This window comes from Lagopus leucura, unplaced genomic scaffold, assembly GCF_019238085.1.
Source record: "Lagopus leucura isolate 7727_CA_CO unplaced genomic scaffold, USGS_WTPT01 Super-Scaffold_100004, whole genome shotgun sequence".
NCBI lineage: Eukaryota > Metazoa > Chordata > Aves > Galliformes > Phasianidae > Lagopus > Lagopus leucura.
The window spans coordinates 54312383-54328162 of record NW_024962264.1 but is presented as its reverse complement, the minus strand read 5'-3'; the positions used below and the strand labels follow the sequence as shown (position 1 = coordinate 54328162).

Genomic DNA, 15780 nt, shown 5'->3' with positions numbered 1-15780 from the left:
TATGGAAGTTTCTGATCTCGAAAACAGTATAAATGATCTTTTTTTGGTGTGAAAAAGTACCCCCATTAATCATTGGCTCATTTAAAGAGCTTTTCACAGTTTGAGCAAAGAATAAATGAGAGTCACTAGAATAACTCTATATTCATTATGAAGTAGATAATAAGCTTATTGATAAGAAGAGAAAGAATATTGTTGTGTTGACCAATGAGGAATTTTACAGTAAATTAATAGACTGTATCAGTAAAATGAGAGATTTACTTACTACAGCATTTTGATTAAATATTTTTCATTCTTTCCAATTGTTTCTTTCTTTTAATTAGATTGCCACAGATGAAGACAGTGGGATCCTGCTCTACAAAGGCGATAAGGATCATATAGCAGTAGAGCTGTACCGTGGTAGAGTGAGGGTCAGTTATGACACAGGATCTTATCCAGCCTCTGCTATTTACAGGTGAAGTTAGATTTAAAAAAAGAATAATAAAACCGAACCGGAACAAAAGATGTATTAATGGTATCTCAAAGTCATGTATTTTGAATAGATAGTTAAAAAGAAATACATTCAAATGAATGTATTGTCAGACATTTTGTAATTAAAACATACTGCCAGATACGTGATTTTTCTCAGAAGGTAACTCTCATGTGTCAGCATAATATATTATTTGATCCATTAAAACCGAGTAAAAGTTGGCTTTCAGTAGAATATATATATATGTTTGTGTAAAACTCACATGTAAAAGTGTTGTGTTTATTTTTTTTTTCCCAAGATGTTACTGCCAAATAATTTCCAAGTGTGCAGGGTAAAGTGCAGAACTGTACTGCACAAGCAGAAATGAAATGGCAGTTTTTCTTCTGTTCTGTGTTAGGCATAAAAAGTGAGACTTTTCCCTGGCAGTGGAAAATTTGATTCTAAAAAAGTCACTACCCTTGAAAAATAAATGGCTTTTGCTCCCAGAGTCATCAAGAGACAGAATACACATCTGTTTCTGTAGTATAGATTTTCAGCTGTTTTAAGTGAAATTTATCTGATTCTCTGAAAAAAAAAAATATTACCTGAATTTCCCAGGAGATTTTATATCTCTCATTTCAAGAATTTACAGAAAGACATTGCAAGCATGAGCAAAAAGACAACAGGGATCACTTCTTCTCCTTAATCTGTCCTATTGTTGCTATAAACCCATTCAGAAGTAACTGGGAAGTTTTGAATGAGTTTTCCCTGAGTCTTGTTTTCTTCTGTAATTACACCTCTTACATTGTAAAACTTTATCTAGTGTTTATTTGTTTGCTGGATGTTGTACTTAGCTGACATTGTTCTGTATTCTATTAGGGATTTAACACTGAAAATACATTATTTTTTAGAAATGATTGCACTCAATATAAAATCAAAGTTTACGTTTATGTATGCTAAACTTCAGTCGGTAATAGCATCATGGGAACTGTGTTTCCTAGTAGATTACTGAAAACATTCCACAGGAAAAAAAAAAAAACAAAAAACAAACCAAAACATTTCACTGTAATATAATACAAAGATGTTTAGTAAAACCATAGACTTTTACAATAAACATCTTAAGATTGTTTCTATTTTCTGATGCAGTATATGATTTATGACTTCGTTTACAGTTCCATGGAATGGTTTAACATGTAGAAATAGTAACTGTATTTTCATTATATAAATTAAAATACAGAAAACAGACTCTATAGAAGATTTAAATATTTAACACAAATGTAATATTGCCAAAAAGAATAAGACAAGTGGTACCTCACTGAGCAAAGATGAGATATCTAAAACAGAAGCCAAAATAAGTATATATATATATATATATGTATACAGCTAATAGATTCAAATAGAAGTTTTGTTGTATAAATGGTAGTTAAGAAATGGTGTGTTGAGAAGGACTCAAATGGGAACTATAAAGCCTGCAGAAATGCTTGTAGTAGGAACAAAACAGTTACAAACAAATGATTTATTCATGATAAATACAGAGAATGAACAGTAACAGCAGTCTAGCTGAGTAGAGTGAATGAAACTGCTTTGCCAGTGGGAGTTTACTGAAGAAAGAGCCATAATCCCAAAAGCAGTCAATCTGAGTAACAACATGAGATGACTATGGTGCCTAGACCAATAAATAACATTAATTGATTGGGGATGCTTTGTTTGGGAAAAGTTGAATCACTTAAATTTTGTTCTATCTGGGCATCTATTTTAAAATACTAAATGTTTTCTGTGGGTTTGGGGTTGTGTTTTTTTTTTTTTTCCCATAAAAAAAGAAACCTATTTGTTCTATAAAGCCACTTGTAACATATATTTACCGGGAAAATATGAATATTTCTTCTTGAATTACTATTCTTATACAGAGCTCCAGAAACCTTAAATCAATTTTTCTTAGAGCTTTCCACTAGGATCTGTGCATTTCACTCTTTATTCTCCAGTGGGAAATGTGCTAGAAGTAATGTAAGTGCATTGGCAGGAACTATTGCACAAATATGCTTTGTGCTTAGTTCCCCTTTAATTTAAACCACCCTTACCTAGGAGGGCTCCTCTTTCTACAGTATTTTTTTTCTTAACTGTTAAAACGGGTAAAACTAGAAGCTTTTAATAATCACTCTTAAGAGAGATGCATTCCCTTTCCACATTGTTTTATACATCCCTAGAATGACCTCCTGCTATAAAAACACATGTTCTGTGTTGCTCTCATCCTTGTAAATGTGATAGCGTGAAAGGTCCTTAAGTTGTAAAGTGGTGTTAGCTGCCTTGGAATAAAAACATTATATTAGGGTTTCTTGTTTACTTAAGTCACAAAGTCGTATCCATTTTTATTTATTGACACAACTCCTTTTTCCTAGATTCACTGAAATGTGTTAAATATGTTAATCCTGGCAGATTTCATGTTGCTTGATCACAGGAAACAACTTCTTAATAAATTGAATAGATCATACATTTTAGAAATATTGAACTTCAGTCTGTTTCTTTCCCACATGGAACCTCTTGGTCATTCCTCCTCCTTCCAAAAAGTGCTTATTCTGCCAGTGTCTACACTGTGCATTTGCATTTTTATGTAGAGCTAAATTTATTTAAAGCATCATGCTATTATGCAGAACTTGTATCCTTACTGATCTGGGCCTGGATAGCTGAAGTTGGTAATAAATAGCTGAGAAGCTGCTTAATGTGTCACAGCTGTAAACAACTATGTGAGCACTTCTGAACTGTTCCAGGAAAAAAGCAGTTAGGTTAATGAAAGCATCACTAAGGAAGTTAAAAGTTAATTTGTTTGATTTTTGCCCTGAGATTTAGGAAGCTAATCCTTTTCAACTATACTGCTTTTCTAATGAGAAGAGCTCACTGTCTGTAAGATTGTTCTGTCCATCTCAGACTAACATCATACAATTGGTTCATTTAAATTACTTTTCAAAGGCTTAAGCTAACTTGTTTGATGGTATTCTGAAGCAAATAGATGCTGTCATGGGAATGGTAATAATGTCTGGTCCCTGGACTACAGCTTATTGTCATAACTTCCATCCAGTCACACATCAAGCTCCCAACTCTCCAGTTGAAAATGAGCTAGAAATAATTTAAGTACAATGATATATTCAGTCCCAGAACTATTGAGTTCTGGGACCTTTCTCTCTGATGTACTTAAACTGTGTTTAAATATTCGCTGTGTAATATCGAGGTCAGTAAGCACTGACAGACGTTTCTTGTGCTTAGTAACATTAATGTGTAGGCTTGTGCTTGCACAGCATAAGCACCATGCTTGAAACAAGCCTTCTCTGCTTGACATGCTTCAGGCATTTTACTACTAGTGGGTTTGTATTCTTTGAGTAAGAAGAAGGAAATGGTGTACAAAGGCAAGAAAACAAAAAAAACTTACAGTATTTATAGTGCAAGCCAGAAGATGAACGCAGAAATGACCAGGCCTGGTAAACAACACAAATTATTTTATTGCTAGCATCAGTAGAGCTGCCTGGATCAATGATATGATTTTGTCTGGCAGGACTAAGATTAGACGCAGTTCCATATTCCATTAAACTAAGTTTATATATCACTGGAGTCAACTCATTCAATCCTACTTGCAGAATATGTAAACTCACCACTGTGCAACCTGTAGGATAGGATACATAAATACATGGAGACTAATAAGATCTTTGCACAAAGTTTTTGTGTGTTTGGCTTCCTGCCTAGTAAATGCAGTTCAACTGTTTAGAATATCAGCTGTTACACAGTTCACGATTTGATAAGAATGAATAAAAATTGGCTATTAGTAATTTCAAAACGTATTACTAATAGAGTGTTATTGAAGGGTTGCTACACTGTGTTAGCTCTTATGTATGCATGCAGATAAATCTAGCTTTCTGGAAACTGCACTCTTGAAGAAGTTCTGTTCTGAAGCTGTGTTAACTGTCAAAGAGAAAGATCAAAATCATTCTAACCAGAGCATCAACTGTTTCAAATTAACGTTTATTTTGCAGTGTGGAAACTATTAATGATGGCAATTTCCACATTGTGGAGCTGCTAGCCATGGATCAGATTCTGTCTTTGTCTATTGATGGAGGAAGCCCCAAGATAATTACCAATTTGTCCAAGCAGTCCACTTTGAATTTTGATTCTCCACTGTATGTCGGAGGTAAGAGGATCTTACTGCTTCTACATATAGTATTGGCTAATTTGACTGGTTATATGAGTTAATAAACATATGGTAGGAGACTCATTCATGAAGACAGCACCTGAAAAAGAAGCATGAGCTGAGCCATTATCTCAATAGCTTCAGTTTGAAAAAATAGTATTGGAAAAGTGGCTAGTACCTTAAAAATAAAAATGTCCTTCTACCTAGAATTTAGTTGAAAAATAAAGCATGTCTTCATAAACTGCATCTATTGTCAGTCAATTTCTCTTATAAAACCAAGTAACAAAAGCCTCAGTTGCAAATAATGAGGGATGAGATGAATTTTGTCTCTTTCCTACTCTGTCCTGTAAACATTTATTTATTTTGGGGTCAAATCTTTCTGTATTTGGTTATTGCCTCCTCCCATCAAAAATGAAAACAAGTACAAGATATGATTCAGCATTAGTCATATTCCTCACACTAGCAGAGAAATGACCATCATCACATGTATGAATCGCCTTTAAAATTCCATTATATCACAGATCTTCAAAGGAGGATTGCTTTGTGGAAGCATGTCTGCATGTCTGTTTTTTCATGTGTATCATTTCTGAAGTGTTATTTATGTAATGTACAGTGTCACACTTTTTGAAAGGAGGGAAAGTCCTACAATCACACTGTGTGCTTGCTTACTTGTATTGTCAACATCTATTTGTTGTTTAATGACTGCTAAGAATACTGAGATGAGAGCAGAAAGATTGCCCTATCTGTTATGGGCATCTAGTACTGAAATGATTCTGTACATTCAAGTACAGACATTCATTTTGTTCAGTGTTAACACTCACTTATGATTTATGACATACAGTTCTCTTATTTGTTTCTTCATCTAGCAGATGTGTCTTCATTAGAAGAGATATTGATCTGTGCAATCATCATGAATTATCAGAAGAAACAATTTTTAGAAATGACTTTTTCTTTCAGTGGTCTGGTTCCTAAGAGCAGGAGTCTCTTTCAACATGCAACGTATGCTTTAGAGTTATCCTGTGTTGCTTCTATTTCCTCACATTCAGACTCCAAGCAGAAAATCCTTCCAGCTGTCATAGAAAATGTTAATCCAAAACAGAATGAAAGCTGCTATTAGGAGCACATTATATTGTTATTTATAGAGCAAAAAATAGTAGACATGTACTCATCTGTTAAACTTTTATGTTCTCTATCTATATTTGTATATTCATTATCTTCAAAATTTTTGAGACGGTTAAAATCCACTCTTTCTTCATTATTTTACTTATCTTTTTAGATTCATTCATTTTTTTCATAGTCTATCTAGAATTTTTGAAGAATTTGATCACACATATCCTTCAGTTACGAACTCAAATTCTCACTAGAATTCTTGGCAGTATTCTTATCTTTGCCAAAGTCTTCGTTTGACACCTATACCATCATGTAACTTACACTTGCTCTTGTCACCTTTCTGTTAAAATGGCATTTCTGGTAAGCATCACCTCAGCTGGCATGATGAATGAAATTCAGACTTGACAGCAATCCCTTTTACCTCTCTCTCTCTTTTTTTTTTTTTTTTTGACGAAGTTATTCTTGAGTGACAATTATTTTGGTCGGTTGGGAATGCGTAATTTGATCTAATTTTTACAGAAAGAATTTATGCAACTTTTCAAGCATTTTTTCAACTGTATGTCTTTTTTGAGATCAGACTACACACATTAGATATTTTCAGTCTATCTGTAATGATTCCCAGTATATCATACTGAAAGCCCATGGCTTTTGGTAAGAAGTCCAAAGGGACAAACTTTCTTCTCAAAAAGTCTTTAATGGAGTCGCAGCCTTCAATGATACTTCACATTTTTCTTTCAGAAATTAGAGTACATTTTGCCAATTGTGTGTGGCACCTAGTTTCAGAGAAGTCCCTATTTCTGACACAGACACAGCATCAGCAGCTTTTCATTTGCAGGCACTCTGCTCTAACAGCATTTTAATGAGATGGTCATTTTAACTGTTATTGTATTGCTGTTATCTAATAGAGCTCTTACCATCTGCCATCTTCAGCAGTAAATTTTGTAATTTACCTGTAGCAGGTTCTGTGACAAAAAACTTCAAGGAAGAGGAAGGAGGAAAACAATGCCAAAGCTACAACCTTTCAGAAAATTCAGCTGAAATATGTCAGCATCATTTCTGTGGCAGATCTTCTCAACTGATAAAAGAACCTTTGTCTAAAACTTGTCAGAGAAATATTTTTAAAGAAAATGAGCAGCATTTGCACACCATTTGGCCTTCTAACACTTTTCAAAATGTGGCTAATAGTTTGAGAAAATGGAAATTAATGATTGTTTGTAGTTTGAGTCCTTTAATGTAATAGCTCCCAGCCTATGTTACTTAGCTGATGAGATCAGAGAACATTATGCTCTTAAGCAGTATAGGTACAATATTATTCATTTATATCATCACTGAAAAGTAGCCTGATGAAATTACAATAACCTCTAAATGAAAGGCAAAACTACTTCATTCAGTTGTATGGTTCCACATTATTCTTTACTATTCGTTCTGAGAAGCCACATAAAAGCATTAGATCTATCAGATTACATAGTTAAGGAGAAAGGATGCAGGACATCAGCTCTTTAGTTGTTATGTTTCTAAGTACTGGTGTTAATACTGCTGATTTTGCCTATAAATATACCTGTGCAGCTAATAACTTAATTTTTTTTAGATAAGCAAATTGGTTTTTTAATGCTCAACACACTGTATGCTAACTCCAAATCAATGACCTGCTGTTTCTGAATTGTTCAGGATCTGAACATCTTGCTATGTGATTTTTGTAAGATACAAAATATTTTGTTTTTTAAAGATGCAGATAGTGTACCGTCCCAGACTAAATTGCTTTGGGTCAAACAGTCATGTATCTGACTTTTCACCAATTGTGAGCTTCCTGCATTAACTCCTACGTCCATCACTTAAGCTGAAGCTAAAGACATGTTGTTTTGGAGTTGGTTTGCATGCATGCTTGACAACCAGGAGAATTTCCAAATACTAGCTCATTACTCATCCTTGTACGCTGAATCAAACATAATTACGTAGGGAGAAGCATACTTTTAAAATGTCTTTAAAAACAGGTAATATGGTATAGAAAACTGTACCAAAAATTACACTGATTATTTGCTGTTATTAATTTCCTAGGCATGCCTGTGAAAAATAACATTGCAGCCCTACGCCAGTCTCCAGGACAGAATGGCACAAGCTTCCATGGCTGCATCCGTAATCTGTATATCAACAGCGAACTCCAGGACTTCAGAAATGTGCCGCTGCAAGTGGGAATTCTGCCAGGTTGTGAGCCTTGTCACAAGAAAGTTTGTGTGCATGGAACGTGCCATGCTACCAGCCAGTCAAGCTTTTCGTGTGAGTGTGAAGGAGGATGGACTGGACCCCTCTGTGATCAACAAACTAATGACCCATGTCTCGGAAATAAGTATGTGCTTCCTCAAAACAGAGCAGTAGTGTAATATGTATACAATTTTCCTCTTATGTTTTGTTTTGTTTTTTTTTAATACAATTTTACAGTTCAGTAAGAAACAAAATATGCTGGACATGTAAAAGTGAAAACAGCATCCAATTAAGTTAAACTTAATTAAAAAAAAAAATGTAGGTGAGCAAATAAACACATCACACAGAAGTTCTGCCTAAAGCCTTAATGTGGGATATGATTGCAATCTGTGCTCTTAATACACTTCTGACTAGTTCTGTAATGAATTACAGGGATGCAAGTGCAGCTATTGGTATGAAGTTTGATACAAGCATCACTTGGAGGAACTTGCCAAGTGGAAAAAGGCTACTTTTTATCAGAAAGTACCATTCTTATTATTAGTGTGTTTATTTAATTCTTTTTGATGTCTTATTATTTAATAATTTTTTTAAACTTATCCAATCTGATAGCTTTATATTTCTACAATAACCCCACATTTTGGCTAATTTCTACCTTTATGGTAAACTTCTGCTTAAGTACATGTGTGTTAATTCTTCTTTCAGACTTAACTAGAACATTTTTAGTTGGATGTTTTAAGTACGTATATACAGCTGGTTTTGTGTATATATATGTGTGTGTGTATCTATATAAAGATATAGATACATAAGTATGCATATATGAAGTATTTATATGTGTGTTCATCTTATAAATAGTGACGTTCAATTTGTTGGTTCATGATCTCCCAGCACAAAAAGATCAGAAACTTCAGAAGTTCACAGTCCTTCAGGATGTGTTGGTCAAGTGCAATAAGATGCCACTCTGTTGACCCTTACCACTGTCCTTGCCACATTTTTTTTTCCGAAGATCCTGCCTGGATTTTTTTCAGTGCTCTGATCTACACAATTTTTTTACTTTTGAGGACCAGTGCCCTATCTCTTCCTGGAGATTCTAATAAGATGATTTTCAACTCCCGTATAAAGTGATGTTTAAGTGATGTTTTGACACAACGTGCATTGAGAGTCTCACCTTTTAATGCTTTATACACTAATGAGGGTGCTTTGTTTACACTGCTTACAGATTGTTTCAGTGCTATCAATGTTTCAACTCTTCCCAGAGCCATAGCAGTGAAATTTTGAGAGAGATCATTGCAGCACTAAGTTGTTTATGAGTCTTTTTCTTATGCTGTCCTCTTTCACAGTATCTTAAGAGAAAGAAAGGGAGTCACAGCAGGTTAAAAAATATAAATGCCGAATCTGAGTCTCTTACATCTATTGTATACTTCAGTAGCCAAAATCAATATGGAACCATCATGTTCTATAAGTGAATTCTAAGAATTTCTTTAAAGTATCTTCGTAATATTATATTGTTTGTGGATTTTTGCAACTGAACACATGCCCAGTCCGAATGTTTCTTGTAGTGAATTAGAAAACTTGGCAAGTATCAGATGCATACAATTTGGAATTTCTTTCAAGGATGAAATTGAGAACAATAGTAGTATTTTGCTAGGTCTTGCAAATACTGTTTTTGATTCAGCTGTATACAGTGCTGTGAGCTTTTAAGAGAGAAAGACAAACAAAAAACTATTTCTTTGGAATGATGGAGGTTTTTATTGTTCTTTTGTTCCTGGGGAATTTCTCTATTTCCTGATGCATCTCTTAAATCCTGTCTGATAAATAGATGCCTTTTTTTCCACCTAGTGCAATATAATGTTCCCACTTTATCTGTAAACAGAATTGTAACTGTGATCTGTTTTGGAAATGTAGAGAATCTCTTAGAGGTCTTGCACACCATGAAAAAGCTTAAGGCTTTGATTTATTTTATGTAAACCCAGGTGTTTGAGTTAGGAACGTATTGACCAATGATTGCTCTCAAGTCAGTAAAGGAAGAAACATTTCTTGGGAATAAAATAAGCTTCATATGGTTTAATAACATTATGGACAAGCTTGTTTCTCTTCATGAGTGTGTAGGGAGCTTATGGCAATTATAAATGTAACAAATGCCTGACATAGGTACTAAAATTAGATAAGCTGAAACTGTGCCTGAGAGTTTGCACTTAGCTTGATGTTCCTTTCAGTGCAGTCTGAAGATGAAATTTAGGGCTTCAAAAAACAGGTGGAAGGAAAAGTGAGAGAATTGACATTAGCTAAGATTTAATCATCTTTAAGCCAAGTAAAACTCTACCAAAAATCCTGACACAGATTGGTTTGATATCTGAAACAGCCTGTATAGAATATGACATGATGTCGGTGTCACCTGAGTAGCTTCAAAGATCAGATGTCCACAGTGTGGTTGTTTTGTGAGTGGCAAACACAAGGAAGGCTAAATGAAAACTAGCTGCTTTGTGACACTGTCTAAGCCTCCAACTTTCAGTTGCTTAATCTAACAGTCTAGAATATCAGACCACAGAAACAATTTTAAATTCTTTAGGAAACATAATTCCTTCAGAAGTGCAGACTCTTGCATAATGGAGAACTTGGAGGTGCGTAAGCTACTAGTTAAGTTTTACATTACTTAGAGATTAAGTGGATAAGTGAATGGAGGCTGTGTGTTGTGCCTTCCATTTGAATCTCCTCTGTGGATTGTCTAGCTATACTCTTTGTCCTTGTAGTCGCACCATGCTAAAACACGTGCATAGAATTAAGCATACAGATAGGTAACTGTAATATGGCTGTCTTTGGTGGGTGGAACTTGGTGATGTTTACAAGCTGAAGCAAGCTTTTAATAGTTCATTCAGGTTTGTTGAACTTAAAATGTATTGTGCACTCTTGGCACTTTTACCAAATTTCTTATGGTATTGAAGGAGTAGAGTACAAAGCAAAAAGTTACTAGAAATACAGACTGTTACATACAAAATTTATAAATGAGATATTTTTAACAGTGCTCTTTTTTTTTACTATGAAATGACTCTTTTTCTTCCAAGCTGAAACAAAGTATTTTGTTTTTGATCAAATACAATTTCTTTCTCATCTGAAGTGTCTCATTTATTTACGTATTTATTTAGGTGGTTGCCACAAACAGCTAAGGAGGCTGAGAGCTCAGAGATCTTACAATGTGGAGAGGAGTAACATTAGGGTGAAAATGACCGTGAGTGTCAGGGTTGCATTTGTCCCTACAGAGGAATCTTTGCTGTCTCCCTAGGAAACAATGTATAGATAGAAGACTTGTGTACAAGGGAGCAGTAAAAGGAAATAACGCTGTTTTTAGGAAGAAAGGTATTGACTCTGTGTCACCAAATCAGAAAAGCGAAGTGATTTTATTGCAAGTCACTGTTAGTCACTGGTGATGTTTTCATCAGCAGATGAATTCCCCTAATCCTCTGATTACACACAGGAACAGATAATTAAACATCCTCCTTTTGGGAGATACCATCTCCCTCTCACAAAACTAAGACAAGCTACATATTCTATATATCACAACTTAGCAGCTCAACTCAGATCCTTTTTGTCTAATGGCAAGATTTGAGTTTGCCACAAACATTTACAAGAGACCAACCAAGAGAGAGTAGCTGATTAAAAACACTCAGGTAAGACCTGAGTATCTGCAACGTGATCTAGCATGACTTTCTGCATGAGGACTAGCTGAGCACTGCTAGCGCATACATTATGTGGCCATGCTGCTGGCAGTTTTCAGTGCGAACTAATGCATTTGAAGGGGGGACGTGTTCAGCTTTGAAACTTCCATTGCTTGTATCAGAAGAGGTTTAGCTGGGAAGTGTCTGGTCTTTGTGCTGGGAGCCCATACTTCGTAAGTGACAGTATGATTATTTTTTAATGAACAAGAACCAAAATTTCAGGTGAGTATCCTTTCTCTCCATCTAATTCTAATGGATTACACTCGGACTGAATCTTGCTGTGCTCTTGAAAGCATGCTAAAAATTTAGATAGACAGAAAGTGTTGACTTGAGTGACTGTGGCCTACAAATTATTCCATAACACATCTACAGCGGTTGCTTTCTGATGAGACAGAGTTCTGTAGTGCAGCTTGTTTTGTGTAAAACTGCATACCAATTATAAACCCTTACAAAGCACTTCACTGCATCTCACTAAAAAGTCTATTAGAAACAAAAGCAATTTCTTCTGAGTACAGTCCAAAGTACTTGTAGTTAATGTTGCTTAGCCTGAACTTTGATGAATAATTTATTTTTATTCTCTTGGGCTTGTTTCCCCTGTAGATGTGTGCATGGTACCTGCTTGCCGATCAATGCGTTTTCATACAGTTGTAAATGCCTGCAGGGACATGGGGGAGTCCTCTGTGATGAAGAGGAAATGCTGTTTAACCCCTGCCAGTCCATCAGGTGTAAACATGGCAAATGCAGGCTTTCAGGACTTGGGAAACCATATTGCGAATGCAGCAGCGGATACACGGGGGACAGCTGTGATAAAGGTAAAAAATAAAGTTCAAATATCATGTTATTGTTTTGGTCTCACAAAATAAGTTTGTTTTATTAAAGCATGAACAGCCAACAACATTACCAACTTTTTTTTTCTCCACAATACACACATTTGTTGCATTTTTTTTTAATTTTTTTTTTACCATAAGAATTTATCTCAGTGAGAGAAGAATCAAACTTTTCCCATGAATTTATTTACATTTTGGATATTTTTTCACCAAATGTTTTGCTGTGAAAACTTTTTTTTTTTTTTTTTGCCTTTATTCAAAAACACATTTTTACTATATTTAACTACCTTTTACCTGCTATCTTTCTGTATTTATTGTTTCTCTGCCTTCTGCAACTGAGAAGCCAAATCCAATGATTCTGCTCCTAGTTTTATCACAAACTCTACTTTTGACCTCTCAGCTTCAACTGATTTATCACAGCGAATTATGCAGGTGAGATGGATGAAAACAGGATGACTATTTCCCCTACCTTTTTCCTTTGTCTATCGAAGTTCTCCCTCTCCCTCTGTTTCCCTTACCCCAGATGGCATTTATTTTGTATTGTAAGTAGATGTGAATAGAAGAATATGGTTGTAGAACTAACAGATGTCGCATTTTTTGCTGGTTTTATACCTCGGTAATTTATGAAGTTAGTGGAATGTAACTTGTATTAAATAACAGATTGAATAATATTAAACTCCAGGTCTAATAAATTAAATTGCATGCTCTCTGAAACATTTTCCTATGATAAACAGAACCAGCTGCTAGCAATGTAAGAACAGAAGATGTGTACTTTTATAAAAAAGGAAAAGATTTAAGCTTCCAATTTTCTTGTCATTGTAATAGCTTTGTATTTATGGTTTACATACACATAATATAAACTTATCTGAAAATAAGAGGCGTAGGAAATAAAACTCAGCATTAATCAAATTATGTTTGATAGAACAACTAGTTTCCGTTATGTGTCTGAGCCAAAGTAAAATGCCACTTTCAACTGCAATTAGAAATAGAGCATCTTCTTCAGCAATGTCAAACATTCTTTGACCTGTATCTCAGAAGCACCTCTCTTATTTTAAATGTTTTTTTTCTGCAGAAATCTCTTGTCGAGGGGAACGAATCCGAGATTACTACCAAAAGCAGCAAGGGTATGCTGCGTGCCAGACGACCAAGAAGGTATCGAGACTAGAATGTAAAGGGGGATGTTCAACCGGGCAGTGCTGTGGACCACTAAGGAGCAAGAGACGGAAATACTCTTTTGAATGCACTGATGGGTCGTCATTTGTGGACGAGATTGAAAAAGTGGTGAAGTGTGGCTGTACAAATTGTCCCTCCTAAGTGTTCCTGTCACACTTGTCTTTTGAAAATGTTGTATACTTATTGACCGTGTCGGACTAATTAATGCTTCATAGTGGAAATATTTGAAATATATTGTAAAATACAGAACAGACTTATTTTTATTATGAGAATAAAGACTTTTTCTTCATTTGAAAAAAGATTCAAGTGCTTGAACTGAGACTTCTCATAACCAAGAGGAGCTTTGAAGAAAAAAAAAAAAAGACCTGGTAACATTGCAACAGTGATGGGAAACTTAACTACTTTTAACACGGATTCTTCTTTATAACATGCTGAAGATACACTGACACTATACATACGTGACTTTCAACTTAACAGCTCAGAGATGAAATGTTGACCAGAACATGAGTCTTGTTTTTTCATTTTTGTATCAGTATATTTTATTGTCTTGACAGACCATACCAATCACTTACCTATGGATGAGGATGCATACAGAGATAATAATTGTATGAAGTACATTTTATCTTTTGGAATTATTAAGCATCTTGAGAAGATGAGGTCCCATTTAGTGGATGGGAAATGGGAGATATGAGAATATACTATAATCCTGAAATCTCCTGATGATGTAAACTTTTATGTCAGCATGTTAACAAAAGAAGCATACAAAAAGTGTTTATCTGCCCTTTTCCAGTATTAATTTTTTGTAATATAAATGTTTGGGGGATGATAAAAATAGATTATTGATGGATAAATTAGTAATAATATGGATTTCTGTTTCTATGAGTTCTAAAAACAACTCTATACAGTATTCGGTTTCATTGAGAAATATTTATTGTATCGAAGTACATTGTACTTAACCCTCCTAGGTCATCCCTTTTACTGTTTTTCAATGCTTTAATATATATTAATTTATATTTGTCCCAGTATTTTTGTATTTTTTTTTTAAAGAAAAGGACTTAAAAATCAGGATTTTTTGCAATAGAACTAACGTAGCATGTCGTCTTGGGGTAAATGTTTTTGGTCTGTTCCTCCCGTTCCCTTTCCCCTTTTCTTTTCCTTAGAATCTGACCACTTGGTGTCACTGAATCTGAAAGTGATGACAATCTGCAGTTTTCACGTACAGCAGATATTCAGGACACCTTCCACAACCCTGTAATGTGTGACAGAAAATGTCTTTTACACTAGGTGGCAATTGTAGAGAAATTAATTTTCCCTATATACAGTACTTACAGAAAATGAGATGGCATGTAGAAAATGACATTAGAAGGTAGATCTTTATAAATTAATATTCCCATGGAACCCTTTACCTTTTTTTTTTTTTTTTTTTTTTTTTTTTTTTTTTTTTTAAATAAAGAAAAAAAAGAAAAAAAGGCTGTGCTATCAAGAACTGTGATTTTCCCCAAATAATAAAGCTACTTTACTGCCCTAATGTTCCCCACGTTAACATGTTGCTGCTAAATTATAATGTAGAATTGGTAATCATTAATAGTGGGTTGTGTTCTTCTTTCAGTAAAACCCAGGGTACCCTGTAAAAATGCAGATGTTTTTCAATTTTATTTTATTATTTTTTTTACAAAAAAAAAAAAAAAAAAGTTAGGTGTACATGTGTAATGCAGTGTGCTTTGTCTTATTTGGACTGATATCAGTAATGCTACTGATGTTTGTAAATTAAACAGATATCTACTTCACTAACTGCTTTTATTTGTATTCTTCTAAAAAGTTCAAATTGTCTAACAGCCTTTAATTAAACACTTGTAGTTGCAAACAGTATTTGGTATAAAGACAAAAAAAAAGAATTAAACCCAACTAGTTCTAGTGTATTCATTGCTGCAAGTCTGAAGGAGTCACATTGTAATTATTGCACCTACAAGCAGGGACATCTGAGAATGTCAGTTCCTTATACACACAGCAGAACTCATAGCAAAATTAACTAAAGACTTATTTATAAGTGAAATGCACTGGGTGTAAAGGCACATCAAGTCTATGCTGGTATTTTAATGATTATAAAATTGGCAACTTGGCAGTGTTAAGTAACGATTCTTC

The 15780-nt window shown here is 34.5% G+C and overlaps 1 protein-coding gene across 2 annotated transcripts in view; it reads left to right on the top strand.

Moving 5' to 3' along the window:
- Nucleotides 1-15429, top strand: part of SLIT2 (slit guidance ligand 2) — a 245409-nt gene extending 229980 nt beyond the window's left edge. For both annotated transcript variants that reach the window (XM_042871561.1, XM_042871560.1), the window contains 5 exons: nucleotides 321-451; nucleotides 4465-4619; nucleotides 7785-8073; nucleotides 12239-12450; nucleotides 13538-15429. In XM_042871561.1, the coding sequence (XP_042727495.1) occupies nucleotides 321-451; nucleotides 4465-4619; nucleotides 7785-8073; nucleotides 12239-12450; nucleotides 13538-13779 (1029 nt within the window). In that variant the 3' untranslated portion in view covers nucleotides 13780-15429. The remainder of the gene's footprint in view (nucleotides 1-320; nucleotides 452-4464; nucleotides 4620-7784; nucleotides 8074-12238; nucleotides 12451-13537) is intronic.
- Nucleotides 15430-15780: the final 351 nt, after the last annotated feature.